Below are 17302 nucleotides of genomic sequence, written 5' to 3' on the forward strand. Positions count from 1 at the left end.
GGAGCACCCTCGGGATGTACAGGCTGCAGGGAGCACCCTCGGGATGTACAGGCTGCAGGGAGCACCCTCGGGATGTACAGGCTGCAGGGAGCACCCTGGGGATGTACAGGCTGCAGGGAGCACCCTCGGGATGTACAGGCTGCAGGGAGCACCCTGGGGATGTACAAGCTGCAGGGAGCACCCTCGGGATGTACAGGCTGCAGGGTGCACCCTCGGGATGTACAAGCTGCAGGGAGCACCCTCGGGATGTACAGGCTGCAGGGTGCACCCTCGGGATGTACAAGCTGCAGGGAGCACCCTCGGGATGTACAGGCTGCAGGGAGCACCCTCGGGATGTACAAGCTGCAGGGAGCACCCTCGGGATGTACAGGCTGCAGGGAGCACCCTCGGGATGTACAGGCTGCAGGGAGCACCCTCGGGATGTACAGGCTGCAGGGAGCACCCTCGGGATGTACAGGCTGCAGGGAGCACCCTCGGGATGTAGAGGCTGCAGGGAGCACCCTGGGGATGTACAGGCTGCAGGGAGCACCCTCGGGATGTACAGACTGCAGGGAGCACCCTCGGGATGTACAGGCTGCAGGGAGCACCCTCTGGATGTACAAGCTGCAGGGAGCACCCTCGGGATGTACAGGCTGCAGGGAGCACCCTCGGGATGTACAGGCTGCAGGGAGCACCCTCGGGATGTACAGGCTGCAGGGTGCACCCTCGGGATGTACAGGCTGCAGGGTGCACCCTCTGGATGTACAGGCTGCAGGGAGCACCCTCGGGATGTAGAGGCTGCAGGGAGCACCCTGGGGATGTACAGGCTGCAGGGAGCACCCTCGGGATGTACAGACTGCAGGGAGCACCCTCGGGATGTACAGGGTGCAGGGAGCACCCTCGGGATGTACAGGCTGCAGGGAGCACCCTCGGGATGTACAGGGTGCAGGGAGCACCCTCGGGATGTACAGGCTGCAGGGAGCACCCTCGGGATGTACAGGGTGCAGGGAGCACCCTCGGGATGTACAGGGTGCAGGGAGCACCCTCGGGATGTACAGGCTGCAGGCAGCACCCTCAGGATGTACAGGCTGCAGGGAGCACCCTGGGGATGTACAGGCTGCAGATATTACCAGGTAACACCTTCAGGACATATAGATCTGCAGGTATTACAGGGTAGTAATGAGCCTGTATTGTGGCTTCATTGTCCCTTTAAGACCTAAGTAGCTGTTGAAATTCTTCCTTGAGAGAGAGAGAAAGTTCATTCAACAGATCCAGCCGAACAGGGTTACCATGGGAACTACCTTAAAGTCCAACACTTGTCTAATTAGGATCCCCCCGAGGACCTAGGACACAGCATCCGTTCACGGACAATGCAGCCAAATGGCAGGGACCACCGACACTAATGTGAAAGGGACCGCTGCTCAATCATGCGCCCCTTTTCTTTTTCAAGTGTGTGAGTGTGTGTGTGTGTGTGTGAGTGTGTGTGAGTGTGTGCATGCTTCTCAGCCACGTCTTTGTATCATCAGGCAGAGTAGCTCATTTCTGCAGCTTGGAGCGCAGCACTTGACACAGGCCTGTAACAATCTGTCCCTCTGTGCGTAACAGCGCAGTGTAACATGGCAAGCGTCTATACCCCCCCCCCTCTCTGATACATGCTTTCCAACACGATTTAATCCCTCTTGTCACAGTAGTATCACACTCCAGATTGTGCCTTTGCTGCAGGATCCCTGCGCGGTTCCACCCTTGGCGGCGGCCCCTACGGGCAGCAGTGTTCATCTCCTCTCACAGCACTTAGGAATCCATTTAAGAAATTACTCTTATCCAGCCGTGTCTCTGACGATGAATATTTACAACTTTTTTCCCGACCTAATCAACATTTGTGCCAGAACAACATAAAACAAATGTACCTGGATTACGGTAAATAAAAGAATCAAATGGATTAACTTTTTTTTGCTGGTGCAGCGGTGGGGGGGGGGGGGGGGGGGATTAATGTTGGGCACCTCCGCTGAAGATAGGGATAGTGTTATGGAGATGTGGTCTTAAAACCTGGGGGATGCCTTCAAAAGGCAGAGATGAGATCTAGATGAATGGCAGCAGGAGGATGCAGAGCTGTACAAATGAACTTCTAGACGTTGGCTGCACATTTCCTCCCACAGATGGCCGGTAATATTTCCGGCCTAATGTCTCAGTAAGTGCACTTGCGCATTTATCTCAGCCTCCCTCACGTCGTCTTCTATGCCTGAAACAACCATTGGTCATATTATCCCGGCACATAAGTGTCCCGCTCCATACTGTGCCCAACATCTCCCTTCCACGGCCTGTGCACATTTCTCCCACTGCGCAAACGCCGCCATCTTGCTCCGCAAATCCCAGTTTGGGCATGTATCTAGTTTACTAACGGCTCTGCACTTGTCCCGGTAGGATAGAGACTAGGACGAGCCAGTGCGGGTGAGGGAAGCATCCTTCTAGAAATGCCCTGCAAAGGAAATAACTCTGCAGAAGATAAAATATGCAGCTGCTCTCCGGATGAATGATAGCACTCAGAAGATATTAATGAGGCCTGGCCGCTGTTCATTAACCGCAGAGGTACTTTTATATGCCAGCAGGGGAGACCCGGCGACGGGTGACTCCACTGGCTATCCTGCATGTGGCCCTGTACAGGTGGGCAGAAACGGGTGTAACCTACTGCTCGAGCTCTCAGCGAGCAGTCAGATTCCAGATGCATAACCCCTGTCCTCAGACAGTCCTCAGATTCCTATAGTTATTATACAGCATTATGGTCACTGTGGGGCCATCCACAGCCAGTGCTGTACGACAAGCACATGCCACCCGCCTTTTTGAATTTCTGCGGTACTTGTTTCCTAGAACGGCCACAACGATTTAGATCGTTGTGGTCGTAAGATAAAAAATCGGATCGGTCGCATCGCATGCGATTTGGTCGCATACGATGCGACCGATCCGATCTGCCGATTTTTCACCCGATTTTTTTTTTTTTTACACCAGATTTGTTTAAATTGCCCCCCCAAATGTTAATAAGTGTGCTAGACCCCACGATAGACGTGAACCCGAAGCGTGGCGAGCGCAGCGAGCCCGCGAGGGGCGGCGGTGCGCGTCCTCCGACCTTTTCATTCCCCTACTATCCACTAGGGCGTGGAGTGAGAATATAATAGTGTGGCGAGCGCAGCGAGCCACCGAGCCCGAAGCGTGGCGAGCGGACGCGTCTCACTTCACAGGTATACGCGTCCCCTCGCGGGGCTCGCTGCGCTCGCCACGCTTCGGGCTCGGTGGCTCGCTGCGCTCGCCACACTATTATATTCTCACTCCACGCCCTAGTGGATAGTAGGGGAATGAAAAGGTCGGAGGACGCGCACCGCCGCCCCTCGCGGGCTCGCTGCGCTCGCCACGCTTCGGGTTCACGTCTATCGTGGGGTCATGGCGGGCACATAAAAAATGTGAAATGGGTCATATTGGCCCATTTCACCTTTTTTATCATTTTTCCCTATGTGAGATGGACTTAATCAAGTCCATCTCATCTTGTGCCATTATAATGGCACAAGACCAACCGATTTCAATGTTAAAAGATTTTTTAACATTGAAGTCTATGGAAAAATCGGGTCAATCGGTCGGTCGCATCGCGGCCGATTTTAATTGGTCGCGACCGACCGATTGACCCGATTTCTGTCAATCAAAGTGAAAAAATTTTAAAAAATCGGCCACATCGTGAGGATCGTGTCCCTTAATTAAGAGCCACGATCACTCACGATTGTGGCCGTTCTAGGAAACAAGTACCATTTCTTCAACGCTGACGCCTTACGTGACAGATAGCGGTCCGTGATGATACCGTCTACTCCATGTTATTTAAACCGCCAGAGTCCTAACTCCTATCCCTTCCACACCTACTCCATAATCACCAAGTACTTATGTTTGTCCTAATAAATCACAGGCTGAGCGTAAATCACAGACCCGTCTGAGGCGGGGGGACTCCTATAACAGGTGCATTGTCCGTCCCTTGTTGTGCAGGCCATAGGGGAATCCACAAGCCTGACACGTGAATGACAGGCGGCACTTTGGACTCCAGCGGTACAGGCGGCGGTCAGCTTGTGACTTTGGGAGGCCCCTCTGTGTCCTGGTCAGCATTCCATCGCGGGCATGTATAGAGGCACAGTCACATTCTGCAGATGATCCCCTTGTTCTGGCTCCGGCATATAAATAGGCTTGTCCGGTGGGCTATTCGGGGCACTGCTGCGTGTGAGAGAGCAGCACATATAATGCACCTTTCACACACACTACAACGCTAAGAGGGGCGTCCGCAGAAAGTATGCCAGCGCTGGTTTGAGTCAGCAGAGATTGGCACAGCATGATCACCATAGTGGGTACATGGGCACTGTAATTACATCCTGGTGATGGCTGGCAGTGTGGAGCTCTGCGTGGGAAGCAGCACAGATAACAGCAGGGTTCAGCGGGAACATGACCGGCTACCAGAGAGAGCATTTTACTGAGCCTTGTGGCAAGTGCCTCTCTCTCCTGGGCTGCAGAAGCTGTTGGTGACAATCTCACGTTCAGTGCAACCCTGCACAATGGATTTAAAAGAAAATTGGCAAAAAAAGCAAGAACTTTACCATTTCCAAATAGTCGAGCACAGCGGGCAATGGAGTCGTCTTCTTCTCTAAGTGCAATAAGATCTGATTCCCTCAGCCGCCTGTCACGCTCCCCAGCACCCGGATGTGTCTCTCCAGGGATGACCGTGATCCCAAATCTATACACCGGGGAGGGGAGTGCGGCGCATGAGGTAAAGGGAGGAACCAATAATGTGTCAGGGCCGGTTCTCCCATCAGGAACCTGCCTAGGGCACTGGGATCTGGGGGACGCCACAGAGTCTGCCTAGGGATGGCCATCTCCAAGTCTGCCTGTCACAGAACGAAGGATGTCTACGAGGAAGACCTTGTTGTACTCAATGCAGGTGGCATCTGTGGACCTTCTAAAACGTCGCCTCCACTCTCCCTTGAAGGATTGGAGGTTGGGTATTGGTGCAAACCACCATGAGAGGTTAATAATTAATTAGAACAAGCTTATTATATCCACACAGGACTTCTCTGTCTGCTTGTCCTCTGGAAGGGCATTTCCCTGTATTCGGTCTCTTTTCACATACTATGCATGATTCATGGCTAATCTTTAGAACAAGTATGGCAACATGCAGTGTGCAACTTACAAATGATTATCTCAATGAGCAGCTCTGTCTCCTGCCGATCAGATCTAAGGATGGGAAGTCACTTTAAGTATAAATCTGACCTTCACAGGCCGCCGCGCCATTGTGCGCGATTCACTGCTCGCTATTGGTAAACCGACTGTGTGGCCTGCAGTCTCCCAGCACCTACGCAGGTTGCCGTGCTCTCCGCAATCTCCAGGTTTGCAGTTGGAGTGGAGAGAAGCCGGCATCGGCAGATCGAGTGGATAATTTGCCTTTTAGTGCTGCACACCTACGCTACAATATGTAGGGTATAGTGCGGCACAGAAGGAAATCCTGTTCCCCAGTTGTACGGTATTAGGAATCTGGTCTCGGCGGGATGGCTTTATGCTCGGAGCTGTGTCAGAACAATCTAATACTAGAATTAGACAGAAATTCTTTTCTATAGTGGCAGCATGGTACGGGGTGGTGGGTGAGCGCAGCCGGTTGGGGCCTACGCCTGCTCTGTTGTGTACAGATGAAAGGACACAGATTTGCAAACACCTCTAGCCCGCAGAATGGGCTTGCTGGAGGAACAGCTGGATCCGCACAGAGAACACGATACAGGGCTATACAGGTTTTTTAGTCCTGCACTGTCGTACTATCGCCCATCTCTGTAGGGCCAGCAAAGTATAGCGGCCCTATTATATCTTTACGCACGGTGAATGCAGTCACTGGCATTATTCCCCCTTGGCAATAAGGATTCTTATTGTCCTATTAAGGGGGTGATGGGTATCTCCCACAGTGCGACAATAGGGCTCTTGCTGGTTAAAACTTCCCCATACTATTGTTTTTTTGCTTGTTCAACTGTTGCTGCTTTAAAAGAACCCTGGAAATTCCTGGGAATCACGCTGATGCTTGCCTCTTGCTGGCACTTACATCACACACAGACACACACACACACAGACACACACACACATTTTTTAAGTTCTTGAACAATGAAGCTCACAGCTCAGTCCAGCAGAACCTAACTGAAACTGACATTGGGCCTGATTCTGGTTCACTCGCAAAGTCAAACTCCTTCTTTAATGGGCAAAACCATGTGCACTGCAGAGAGAGTTAGATTTGTGTGGGTTATTTTGTTTCCATGCAGGGTAAATACTGGCTGCTTTATTATTTTTTACACTGCAATATAGATATCAGTTTGAAGTACACCCCCCACCCAAATATAATTCTTTCTGCACACTGTACATCTTGTATGGATCATATGGTCGACCTAAAGATGGTCGACACCACTAGGTCGACATACTGAAAGGTCAACAGGGGTCGACACTGGTTCAAATGCACCGCGGCACCCTCGCGTGCTTCGGGCGCGGTGCCTCGCTGTGCTCGCCATGCTTCGGGCGCGGTGCCTCGCTGTGCTCGCCATGCTTCGGGCGCGGTGCTCGCCATGTTTCGGGCATGGTGCCTCGCGGTGCTCGCCATGCTTCGGGCACGGTACCTCGCTGTGCCCGGCACACCATTTTATTCTCCCTCCGCGGCCTAGGGCATGAAATACCGCCTGTCGTCACATGTCGGCTCAAAAAACAGTGAAAAACCCCATGTCGACCTTTTGACTGTCGACCTTAAACCCATGTCAATCTAATGCTTGTGTCGACCTAATGACCTGGCGACCTTGTTCCATTTCAGCTTAGACCCCTGTCGACCTTTCAGTATGTCGACCTAATGGTGTCAACCTAATGACTGTCGACCATATGACCGTATCCCATTACATCTGCCCCACCTGCAGTGCAGCATGCTTTTGTCCATTAAAGAAGGAGTTTGCCTTTTGCGAGTGAATCAGAATCAGGCTCATTGGGGCAGATGTAGTAAACCTGGTGAAGAGATAAACTGGAGATGAAGTGGAAGGAGATAACGCACCAGCCAATCAGCTGTGTTTGAAATATGACAGTTGAAAGTTGATTGGCTGGTGCTTTATCTCCTTCTACTGTATCTCCAGTTTATCTCTTCGCCAGGCTTAATACATCTGCCCCGTTGTGAGCTAATATCCAATGTGTAGGGTTGCACTGAGCAGCAGATTCTCTTTCTAACTACTCACTCTGAACCCTCATTCCCAGGTCAGCGGGGAGACCGCTCTAGCCTCTCGGCCAGGCCTCATCCCTGCTTATATGACCCCCCAGCAGCTCATAAGGGGGATATTGATTTACAGGGGAGGCGTGTGCCAGTTCTCTGTGTTCTCCGTACTCTGCCAGAGGCCCTGTACCACTGCAGCTTCATCTGATGGATGTTCTTGGCTCCAACCTGGGATTATTAAAACCAGATCTATTTATAACACTTATAACAACCTGCCTTTGTTTTCCCATGACCGTAACCGTGTGCGTGGTGTTACCGAACATGCAGCATATGGAGGGGATAAGATCTTCTCATTTGGGGAAGATGCATCACAGGGGAGAGATAAAGTGCCACCCAATCAGCTTCTTACTTCCATATTGCAGGCTGTGGTTGATACAGGACAGAGAGTAGCTGATTGGTCCTTGATTCATTTCCAGTTGGGATAATATAGATGTGTCAGGACAGCATTATATGTGCAGAATATTCCTGGTTCACTGCATCATGCCATGTTTTTAGGAAAGTCCATCCCACACCCAGAGGGGCTGATTCTGCACCTGGTGGAGGCAGCCTGCATACTACATTATGGTAATGTGGGAATCTGCCTTTGTATAGTGACAACCATCGGCATTCTTACATTGGCAGCTGTAGCCATATCATCGGTATGAGGACTTACACCGGCTCCACCATGGCTGGTATAGACCAGTTCTAGGCCTTACAACTGGGGGCCACAGGCTGGTGGCAGGCCTTACAGCTGGGGGCCACAGGCTGGTGCCAGGCCTTACAGCTGGGGGCCGCACACTGGTACCAGGCCTTACAGCTGGGGGACACAGACTGGTAACAGGCCTTACAGCTGGGGGCCGCACACTGGTACCAGGCCTTACAGCTGGGGGCCACAGGCTGGTGCCAGGCCTTACAGCTGGGGCCACAGGCTGGTACCAGGCCTTACAGCTGGGGGCCACAGGCTGGTGCCAGGCCTTACAGCTGGGGGCCACAGGCTGGTACCAGGCCTTACAGCTGGGGGCCACAGGCTGGTACCAGGCCTTACAGCTGGGGGCCACAGACTGGTACCAGGCCTTACAGCTGGGGGCCGCACACTGGTACCAGGCCTTACAACTGGGTGCCACAGGCTGGTGCCAGGCCTTACAGCTGGGGCCACAGGCTGGTACCAGGCCTTACAGCTGGGGGCCACAGGCTGGTGCCAGGCCTTACAGCTGGGGGCCACAGGCTGGTACCAGGCCTTACAGCTGGGGTGCCACAGGCTGGTACCAGGCCTTACAGCTGGGGGCCACACACTGGTACCAGGCCTTACAGCTGGGGGCCACAGGCTGGTGCCAGGCCTTACAGCTGGGGCCACAGGCTGGTACCAGGCCTTACAGCTGGGGGCCACAGGCTGGTGCCAGGCCTTACAGCTGGGGGCCACAGGCTGGTACCAGGCCTTACAGCTGGGGTGCCACAGGCTGGTACCAGGCCTTACAGCTGGGGTGCCACAGGCTGGTACCAGGCCTTACAGCTGGGGGCCACAGACTGGTACCAGGCCTTACAGCTGGGGGCCGCACACTGGTACCAGGCCTTACAGCTGGGGGCCACAGGCTGGTGGCAGGCCTTACAGCTGGGGGCCACAGGCTGGTGCCAGGCCTTACAGCTGGGGGACACAGACTGGTAACAGGCCTTACAGCTGGGGGCCGCACACTGGTACCAGGCCTTACAGCTGGGGGCCACAGGCTGGTGCCAGGCCTTACAGCTGGGGGCCACAGGCTGGTGCCAGGCCTTACAGCTGGGGGCCACAGGCTGGTGCCAGGCCTTACAGCTGGGGGCCACAGGCTGGTGCCAGGCCTTACAGCTGGGGGCCACAGGCTGGTGCCAGGCCTTACAGCTAGGGGCCACAGGCTGGTACCAGGCCTTACAGCTGGGGTGCCACAGGCTGGTACCAGGCCTTACAGCTGGGGGCCACAGGCTGGTACCAGGCCTTACAGCTGGGGGCCACAGAATGGTACCAGGCCTTATAGCTGAGTGCTGCGAATGAGTCCCAAACAGATCTGTGTGCCCACACGGTGTCACCGCTAGTGTGGGCAGCTGATGTATAGATTGATATACAGGCACTAGCTATCTGCGTCCCTGTGTGGACACCTGATTCCTATCTGCAAGATCTGTGTGCGTAGCGACTTGTATACGAATCAGCCCCAGAGTCACCAGGTCGGATTTACTAAAGTTCTCATCTTGCCAACAGCCATGCTGGGCATATCACAGACGGGTACCCCAGATCCTTACCCCAGATCAGCGCACCGGCCCCATCCCTTGCTGCGGGAGGACTGTTTTATATAAAGGTTGTGCACAACCAGCAGGAGAGCACGTGGGACGTTAGGGGAACCCCATCAGCGGTAACCAGAGGCAGGCAGCATTAGGGGAAGCTGCCCGCCCCTGTACTCTGGGGCTGGTGGGGGCGAGATAGCAGGCTGGCAGCAGACAATTGGCTATATATATCAGTGCCAGCTGTGTGTGATTAGTCATAGGTCGGAGCTATGTGCTCATACGTCACGTGTCCGGCACCTGTCCGGGCATGGAGAACATGCTGAGGCTGTGGTGTCCCTGGGGGGGTGGGGGGTCTCGCTGAGGGCTCGGGATCAATGTTCCCTCTAATTTTACGAAGGCTGTTTGCGGCAAAAGATATTGGCTGTGCAACTTTGGAAGGAAATTAAATTTTTTGTGCGTCACTTAGATATATAACTGGAAAATGACGTTCAGCATTTGTGTTAACTTTACTTTAAAATGATATTAAACATTTGAAACACAACACACAATGTAGTTAATTGGTGTAACACATTAATTGAGTCCACAACTGCAAAAAGGGACCACTGCTGCTTTGTGCGCTCATTTGTAATGTCTGTGCGCACGCTCGGCAGGTTGTGTGCGCGCGCACAGCTTAGAGGCAACACTGCTCGGGATTTCTACGGAGAGTCAGGATAGGAATAACTGGACGGGAATACTTCAGGGGTCCGGGTCATGCAGGGCCGGTGGCGGAGAAATTGGGGATATACTCTGAGCGATAGACTGAGGACCAGATGTGTCAAGCTTCAAAAAGTGATAAAGTGGAGAGTGATAAACAACCGGCCAATCAGCTCCTACCTGTCATTTTTCAAACCCAGCCTGTTACGACAGCTAGGAGCTGATTGGCTGGTTATCACTCTCCATTTGATCACTTTTTGAATCTTGACACATCTGGCCCTTAGTGACGCTGTGAGGAAGGATGCCATGGCCTGTGTATACATTGCAGGGGTGACTGCAGAAACGTTGGGGTACCGCATGGTATTCCCTGTGCCACCAGCACTATGACGAGGCCGGTTACATTATAGCAGGGAAACCCCCAGTGCAGGGTCCTCCTGTGATAACACCACACACGTGGCTGCATTCCATACATTGCTGGCCCCCTGCCCTGGGGAAACCAGCCTCACACTGACAGCGCCAGGGCTTCTCCAAGCTCTCTGCTGCTGGTGCCTGGTCTCTGGGCTGCCCTGACAGGAATCCCAACCCTCCTGTGAGCATTGATCTAACCAGCGGGGATGTGCAGCTGGAATACTCAGTGCTGATGGTATATCACCGGCAGTTGTAGGACAGCGGGGACTACAGGATGGGGGGGACTACAGGACAGGGGGATTACAGGATAAGTACGGGACAAGGGGAGCTACAGGACAGGGGGGACTACATGATAAGTACAGGACAGGGGGGACTACAGGATGGGGTGGGGGGAATACAGGATGGGTACAGGACCGGGGGACCACAGTACAGTGAGGAGCGGGGACTACAGGACAGGACAGGTACAGGACAGGGGGGACTACAGGACGGTACAGGACAGGGGGGACTACAGGATGAGTACAGGACAGGGGGGTTTACAGGACGGGTACAGGACAGAGGGGACTACAGGATGGGTACAGGACAGGGGGGACTACAGGATGGGTACAGGACAGGGGGGACTACAGGACGGGTACAGGATAGGGGGGACTACAGGACGGGTACAGGGCAGGGGGGACTACAGGATGGGTACAGGACAGGGGGGACTACAGGATAAGTACAGGACAGGGGGGACTACAGGATAAGTGCAGGACAGGGGGGACTACAGGATAAGTGCAGGACAGGGGGGACTACAGAACGGGTACAGGACAGGGGGGACTACAGGATGGGTACAGGACAGGGGGGACTACAGGATAAGTACAGGACAGGGGGGACTACAGGATGGTTACAGGATGGGGGGGACGACTACAGGACGGGTACAGGACAGGGGGGACTACAGGATGAGTACAGGACTGGGGGGACTACAGGATGGGTACAGGACAGGGGGGACTACAGGATGGGTACAGGACAGGGGGGACTACAGGACAGGTACAGGACAGGGGGGACTACAGGACGGTACAGGACAGGGGGGACTACAGGATGAGTACAGGACAGGGGGGTTTACAGGACGGGTACAGGACAGAGGGGACTACAGGATGGGTACAGGACAGGGGGGACTACAGGACGGGTACAGGATAGGGGGGACTACAGGATGGGTACAGGGCAGGGGGGACTACAGGATGGGTACAGGACAGGGGGGACTACAGGATAAGTACAGGACAGGGGGGACTACAGGATAAGTGCAGGACAGGGGGGACTACAGGATAAGTGCAGGACAGGGGGGACTACAGAACGGGTACAGGACGGGGGTACAGGACAGGGGGGACTACAGGATGGGTACAGGACAGGGGGGACTACAGGATAAGTACAGGACAGGGGGGACTACAGGATGGTTACAGGACGGGGACGACGACTACAGGACGGGTACAGGACAGGGGGGACTACAGGATGAGTACAGGACTGGGGGACTACAGGATGGGTACAGGACAGGGGGGACTACAGGATGGGTACAGGATAGGGAGGACTACAGGATAAGTACAGGACAGGGGGGACTACAGGACGGGTACAGGACAGGGGGGGAACTACAGGATGGGTACAGGACAGGGGGGGAACTACAGGATGGGTACAGGACAGGGGGGACTACGGGGGACTACAGGATGGGTACAGGATAGGGGGGACTACAGGATGGGTACAGGACGGGGGGGACTACAGGATGGGTACAGGACGGGGGGGGACTACAGGATGGGTACAGGACAGGGGGGACTACAGGATGGGTACAGGATAGGGGGGACTACAGGATGGGTACAGGATAGGGGGGACTACAGGATAAGTACAGGACAGGGGGGGGGACTACAGGATGGGTACAGGATAGGGAGGACTACGGGCGGATACAGGACAGACACGCAAGGACTACAGGATGGGTACAGGACAGTGAGGAGCAGGGACTACATGATGGGTACAGGATGGGTTCAGGATAGGGGGGACTACAGGATAGGTACAGGACAGGGGGGACTACAGGATGGGTACAGGACAGTGGGAGTACAGGACAGGGGGGAGTACAGGATGGGTACAGGACAGGGGGGACTACAGGATGGGTACAGGACAGGGGGACTACAGGATGCAGGATGGGTACAGGATAGGGAGGACTACAGGATGGGTACAGGACAGGGGGGACTACAGGATGGGTACAGGACAGTGGGAGTACAGGACAGGGGGGAGTACAGGATGGGTACAGGATAGGGGGGACTACAGGATGGGTACAGGATAGGGAGGACTACAGGATGGGTACAGGACAGGGGGACTACAGGATGGGTACAGGATAGGGAGGACTACAGGATGGGTACAGGACAGGGGGACTACAGGATGGGTACAGGACAGGGGGGAGTACAGGACAGGGGGGACTACAGGACGGGAACAGGACGGACACGCAAGGACTACAGGATGGGTAGAAGACAGCGGGGACTACAGGACAGTAAGGAGCAGGGAGGACTACAGGATGGGTAGAAGACAGCGGGGACTACAGGACAGTAAGGAGCAGGGAGGACTACAGGATGGGTACAGGACGGGGGGGACTACAGGACAGTGAGGAGCAGGGACTGCAGGATGGGGACACAGGCACAGCAATCCAAATGGCATTCCTAGTATACACAAGTATACCTGGCCAATAAAGCTGATTGTGATATTGGGGTATACATAGTGTCACCTACCTGCACCTCCCGCGCGTGATATGCGATGATCAGTCCCAGCAGAATGATGGATGATAGGCTTATAAGGCATTTCAGGGCCAGAGAAAACATTGAGTCCTGTAAAGGGAAAAGCACAGTGAGGATACATGTAACATGATGGACCCCCCCGCCCCCGCCCCCCCCCCTCCCCCCCTCCTGAGATGAGGCGTTCTAGCAACCCCCACCCCAATTACAGCACCTCAGGGGTGGGGGAGCCCCAGTTATTGCTTTGTGCTGACTGTATATTATATTTAGGGATAGGACACCGTGTCCCTACTGCCGCTCTTATTATTCTGCTCTGGGCCTGGGGCCCTGTAAGAGACATCCATACATATGAAGGGATACAGTCATTTGGTCTACAGTGTATGCCGACAGGTCATTAGGTCGACAGTCAAAAGGTCGACATTGGGGTTTTCCACAGTTTTTTGAGCCAACATGTGCTGACAGGCGTTATTTCCTGCCCTGCCATCCACTAGGGCACTAGTGTGCCTTGAGCTGTTCTCATGTGTGCCCCCAGATCTGGAGATGCCCAAACCAGTTACCAGCCAGCAGCAGTTCACCTGGTATTTACTGGTCTCTTCTTCTCATGTAAAGGGACAATTGTTACCTGTGGGGATCAGTGTGCTTGTGGGGGCCAATAGGTTTGTTTTTTTCCTGTGGGGGCCAATGTGTTTTGCCCTGTGGGGATCTCATGGTGTGCCTTGGAATTATAAAATGTTATTTAGTGTGCTGCAAGGAAAAATGGTTGAAAATCACTGCACTAAGGCATGGTGGGAGAATATAACAGTGTGCCGAGCACAGCGAGGGGATGCGGTGCACTGGAAACGGTGTCCATGTCGACTGTGTCAACATTCGGGTAAAAACAGTGAAAAACCCAATGTCGGCTATTTGACTGACGACCTTTCCCCATGTCGACCTAGTGGTGTAAACCTAATACTTGTTGACCAAGAAGCTGTAGACCAAACGATCCCAACCCCATATGAGACACTCCATGTAAGAGACATCCATACGTATCTGAGACACTCCATGTAAGAGACAGCCATACGTATCTGAGACACTCCATGTAAGAGACATCCATACGTATCTGAGACACTCCATGTAAGAGACATCCATACGTATCTGAGACACTCCATGTAAGAGACATCCAAAAGTATCTGAGACACTCCATGTAAGAGACAGCCATACGTATCTGAGACACTCCATGTAAGAGACATCCATACGTATCTGAGACACTCCATGTAAGAGACATCCATACGTATCTGAGACACTCCATGTAAGAGACATCCATACGTATCTGAGACACTCCATGTAAGAGACATCCATACGTATCTGAGACACTCCATGTAAGAGACATCCATACGTATCTGAGACACTCCATGTAAGAGACAGCCATACGTATCTGAGACACTCCATGTAAGAGACATCCATACGTATCTGAGACACTCCATGTAAGAGACATCCATACGTATCTGAGACACTCCATGTAAGAGACATCCATACGTATCTGAGACACTCCATGTAAGAGACATCCATACGTATCTGAGACACTCCATGTAAGAGACATCCATACGTATCTGAGACACTCCATGTAAGAGACATCCATACGTATCTGAGACACTCCATGTAAGAGACATCCATACGTATCTGAGACACTCCATGTAAGAGACATCCATACGTATCTGAGACACTCCATGTAAGAGACATCCATACGTATCTGAGACACTCCATGTAAGAGACATCCATACGTATCTGAGACACTCCATGTAAGAGACATCCATACGTATCTGAGACACTCCATGTAAGAGACATCCATACGTATCTGAGACACTCCATGTAAGAGACATCCATACGTATCTGAGACACTCCATGTAAGAGACATCCATACGTATCTGAGACACTCCATGTAAGAGACATCCATACGTATCTGAGACACTCCATGTAAGAGACATCCATACGTATCTGAGACACTCCATGTAAGAGACATCCATACGTATCTGAGACACCCCATGTAAGAGACATCCATACGTATCTGAGACACCCCATGTAAGAGACATCCATACGTATCTGAGACACCCCATGTAAGAGACATCCATACGTATCTGAGACACCCCATGTAAGAGACATCCATACGTATCTGAGACACCCCATGTAAGAGACAGCCATACGTATCTGAGACACTCCATGTAAGAGACAGCCATACGTATCTGAGACACTCCATGTAAGAGACAGCCATACGTATCTGAGACACTCCATGTAAGAGACAGCCATACGTATCTGAGACACTCCATGTAAGAGACAGCCATACGTATCTGAGACACTCCATGTAAGAGACATCCATACGTATCTGAGACACTCCATGTAAGAGACATCCATACGTATCTGAGACACTCCATGTAAGAGACATCCATACGTATCTGAGACACTCCATGTAAGAGACATCCATACGTATCTGAGACACTCCATGTAAGAGACATCCATACGTATCTGAGACACTCCATGTAAGAGACATCCATACGTATCTGAGACACTCCATGTAAGAGACACCCATACGTATCTGAGACACTCCATGTAAGAGACACCCATACGTATCTGAGACACTCCATGTAAGAGACATCCATACGTATCTGAGACACTCCATGTAAGAGACATCCATACGTATCTGAGACACTCCATGTAAGAGACATCCATACGTATCTGAGACACTCCATGTAAGAGACATCCATACGTATCTGAGACACTCCATGTAAGAGACATCCATACGTATCTGAGACACTCCATGTAAGAGACATCCATACGTATCTGAGACACTCCATGTAAGAGACATCCATACGTATCTGAGACACTCCATGTAAGAGACATCCATACGTATCTGAGACACTCCATGTAAGAGACATCCATACGTATCTGAGACACTCCATGTAAGAGACATCCATACGTATCTGAGACACTCCATGTAAGAGACATCCATACGTATCTGAGACACTCCATGTAAGAGACATCCATACGTATCTGAGACACTCCATGTAAGAGACATCCATACGTATCTGAGACACTCCATGTAAGAGACATCCATACGTATCTGAGACACTCCATGTAAGAGACATCCATACGTATCTGAGACACTCCATGTAAGAGACATCCATACGTATCTGAGACACTCCATGTAAGAGACATCCATACGTATCTGAGACACTCCATGTAAGAGACATCCATACGTATCTGAGACACTCCATGTAAGAGACATCCATACGTATCTGAGACACTCCATGTAAGAGACATCCATACGTATCTGAGACACTCCATGTAAGAGACATCCATACGTATCTGAGACACTCCATGTAAGAGACATCCATACGTATCTGAGACACTCCATGTAAGAGACATCCATACGTATCTGAGACACTCCATGTAAGAGACATCCATACGTATCGGAGACACTCCATGTAAGAGACATCCATACGTATCGGAGACACTCCATGTAAGAGACATCCATACGTATCTGAGACACTCCATGTAAGAGACATCCATACGTATCTGAGACACTCCATGTAAGAGACATCCATACGTATCTGAGACACTCCATGTAAGAGACATCCATACGTATCTGAGACACTCCATGTAAGAGACATCCATACGTATCTGAGACACTCCATGTAAGAGACATCCATACGTATCTGAGACACCCCATGTAAGAGACATCCATACGTATCTGAGACACCCCATGTAAGAGACATCCATACGTATCTGAGACACCCCATGTAAGAGACATCCATACGTATCTGAGACACCCCATGTAAGAGACATCCATACGTATCTGAGACACCCCATGTAAGAGACATCCATACGTATCTGAGACACTCCATGTAAGAGACATCCATACGTATCTGAGACACTCCATGTAAGAGACATCCATACGTATCTGAGACACTCCATGTAA

At 52.3% G+C, this 17302-nt stretch overlaps 1 protein-coding gene across 1 annotated transcript in view; it reads right to left on the reverse strand.

The window, feature by feature from the left end:
* Nucleotides 1-17302, reverse strand: part of KCNN3 (potassium calcium-activated channel subfamily N member 3) — an 89714-nt gene that overhangs the window by 36269 nt on the left and 36143 nt on the right. The window contains exon 2 of the mRNA XM_083167193.1: nucleotides 13348-13443. Within this exon, the coding sequence (XP_083023319.1) occupies nucleotides 13348-13443 (96 nt within the window). The remainder of the gene's footprint in view (nucleotides 1-13347; nucleotides 13444-17302) is intronic.

Source organism: Crinia signifera, chromosome 12 (genome assembly GCF_055691185.1).
Source record: "Crinia signifera chromosome 12, ASM5569118v1, whole genome shotgun sequence".
Classification (NCBI taxonomy): Eukaryota; Metazoa; Chordata; class Amphibia; order Anura; family Myobatrachidae; genus Crinia; species Crinia signifera.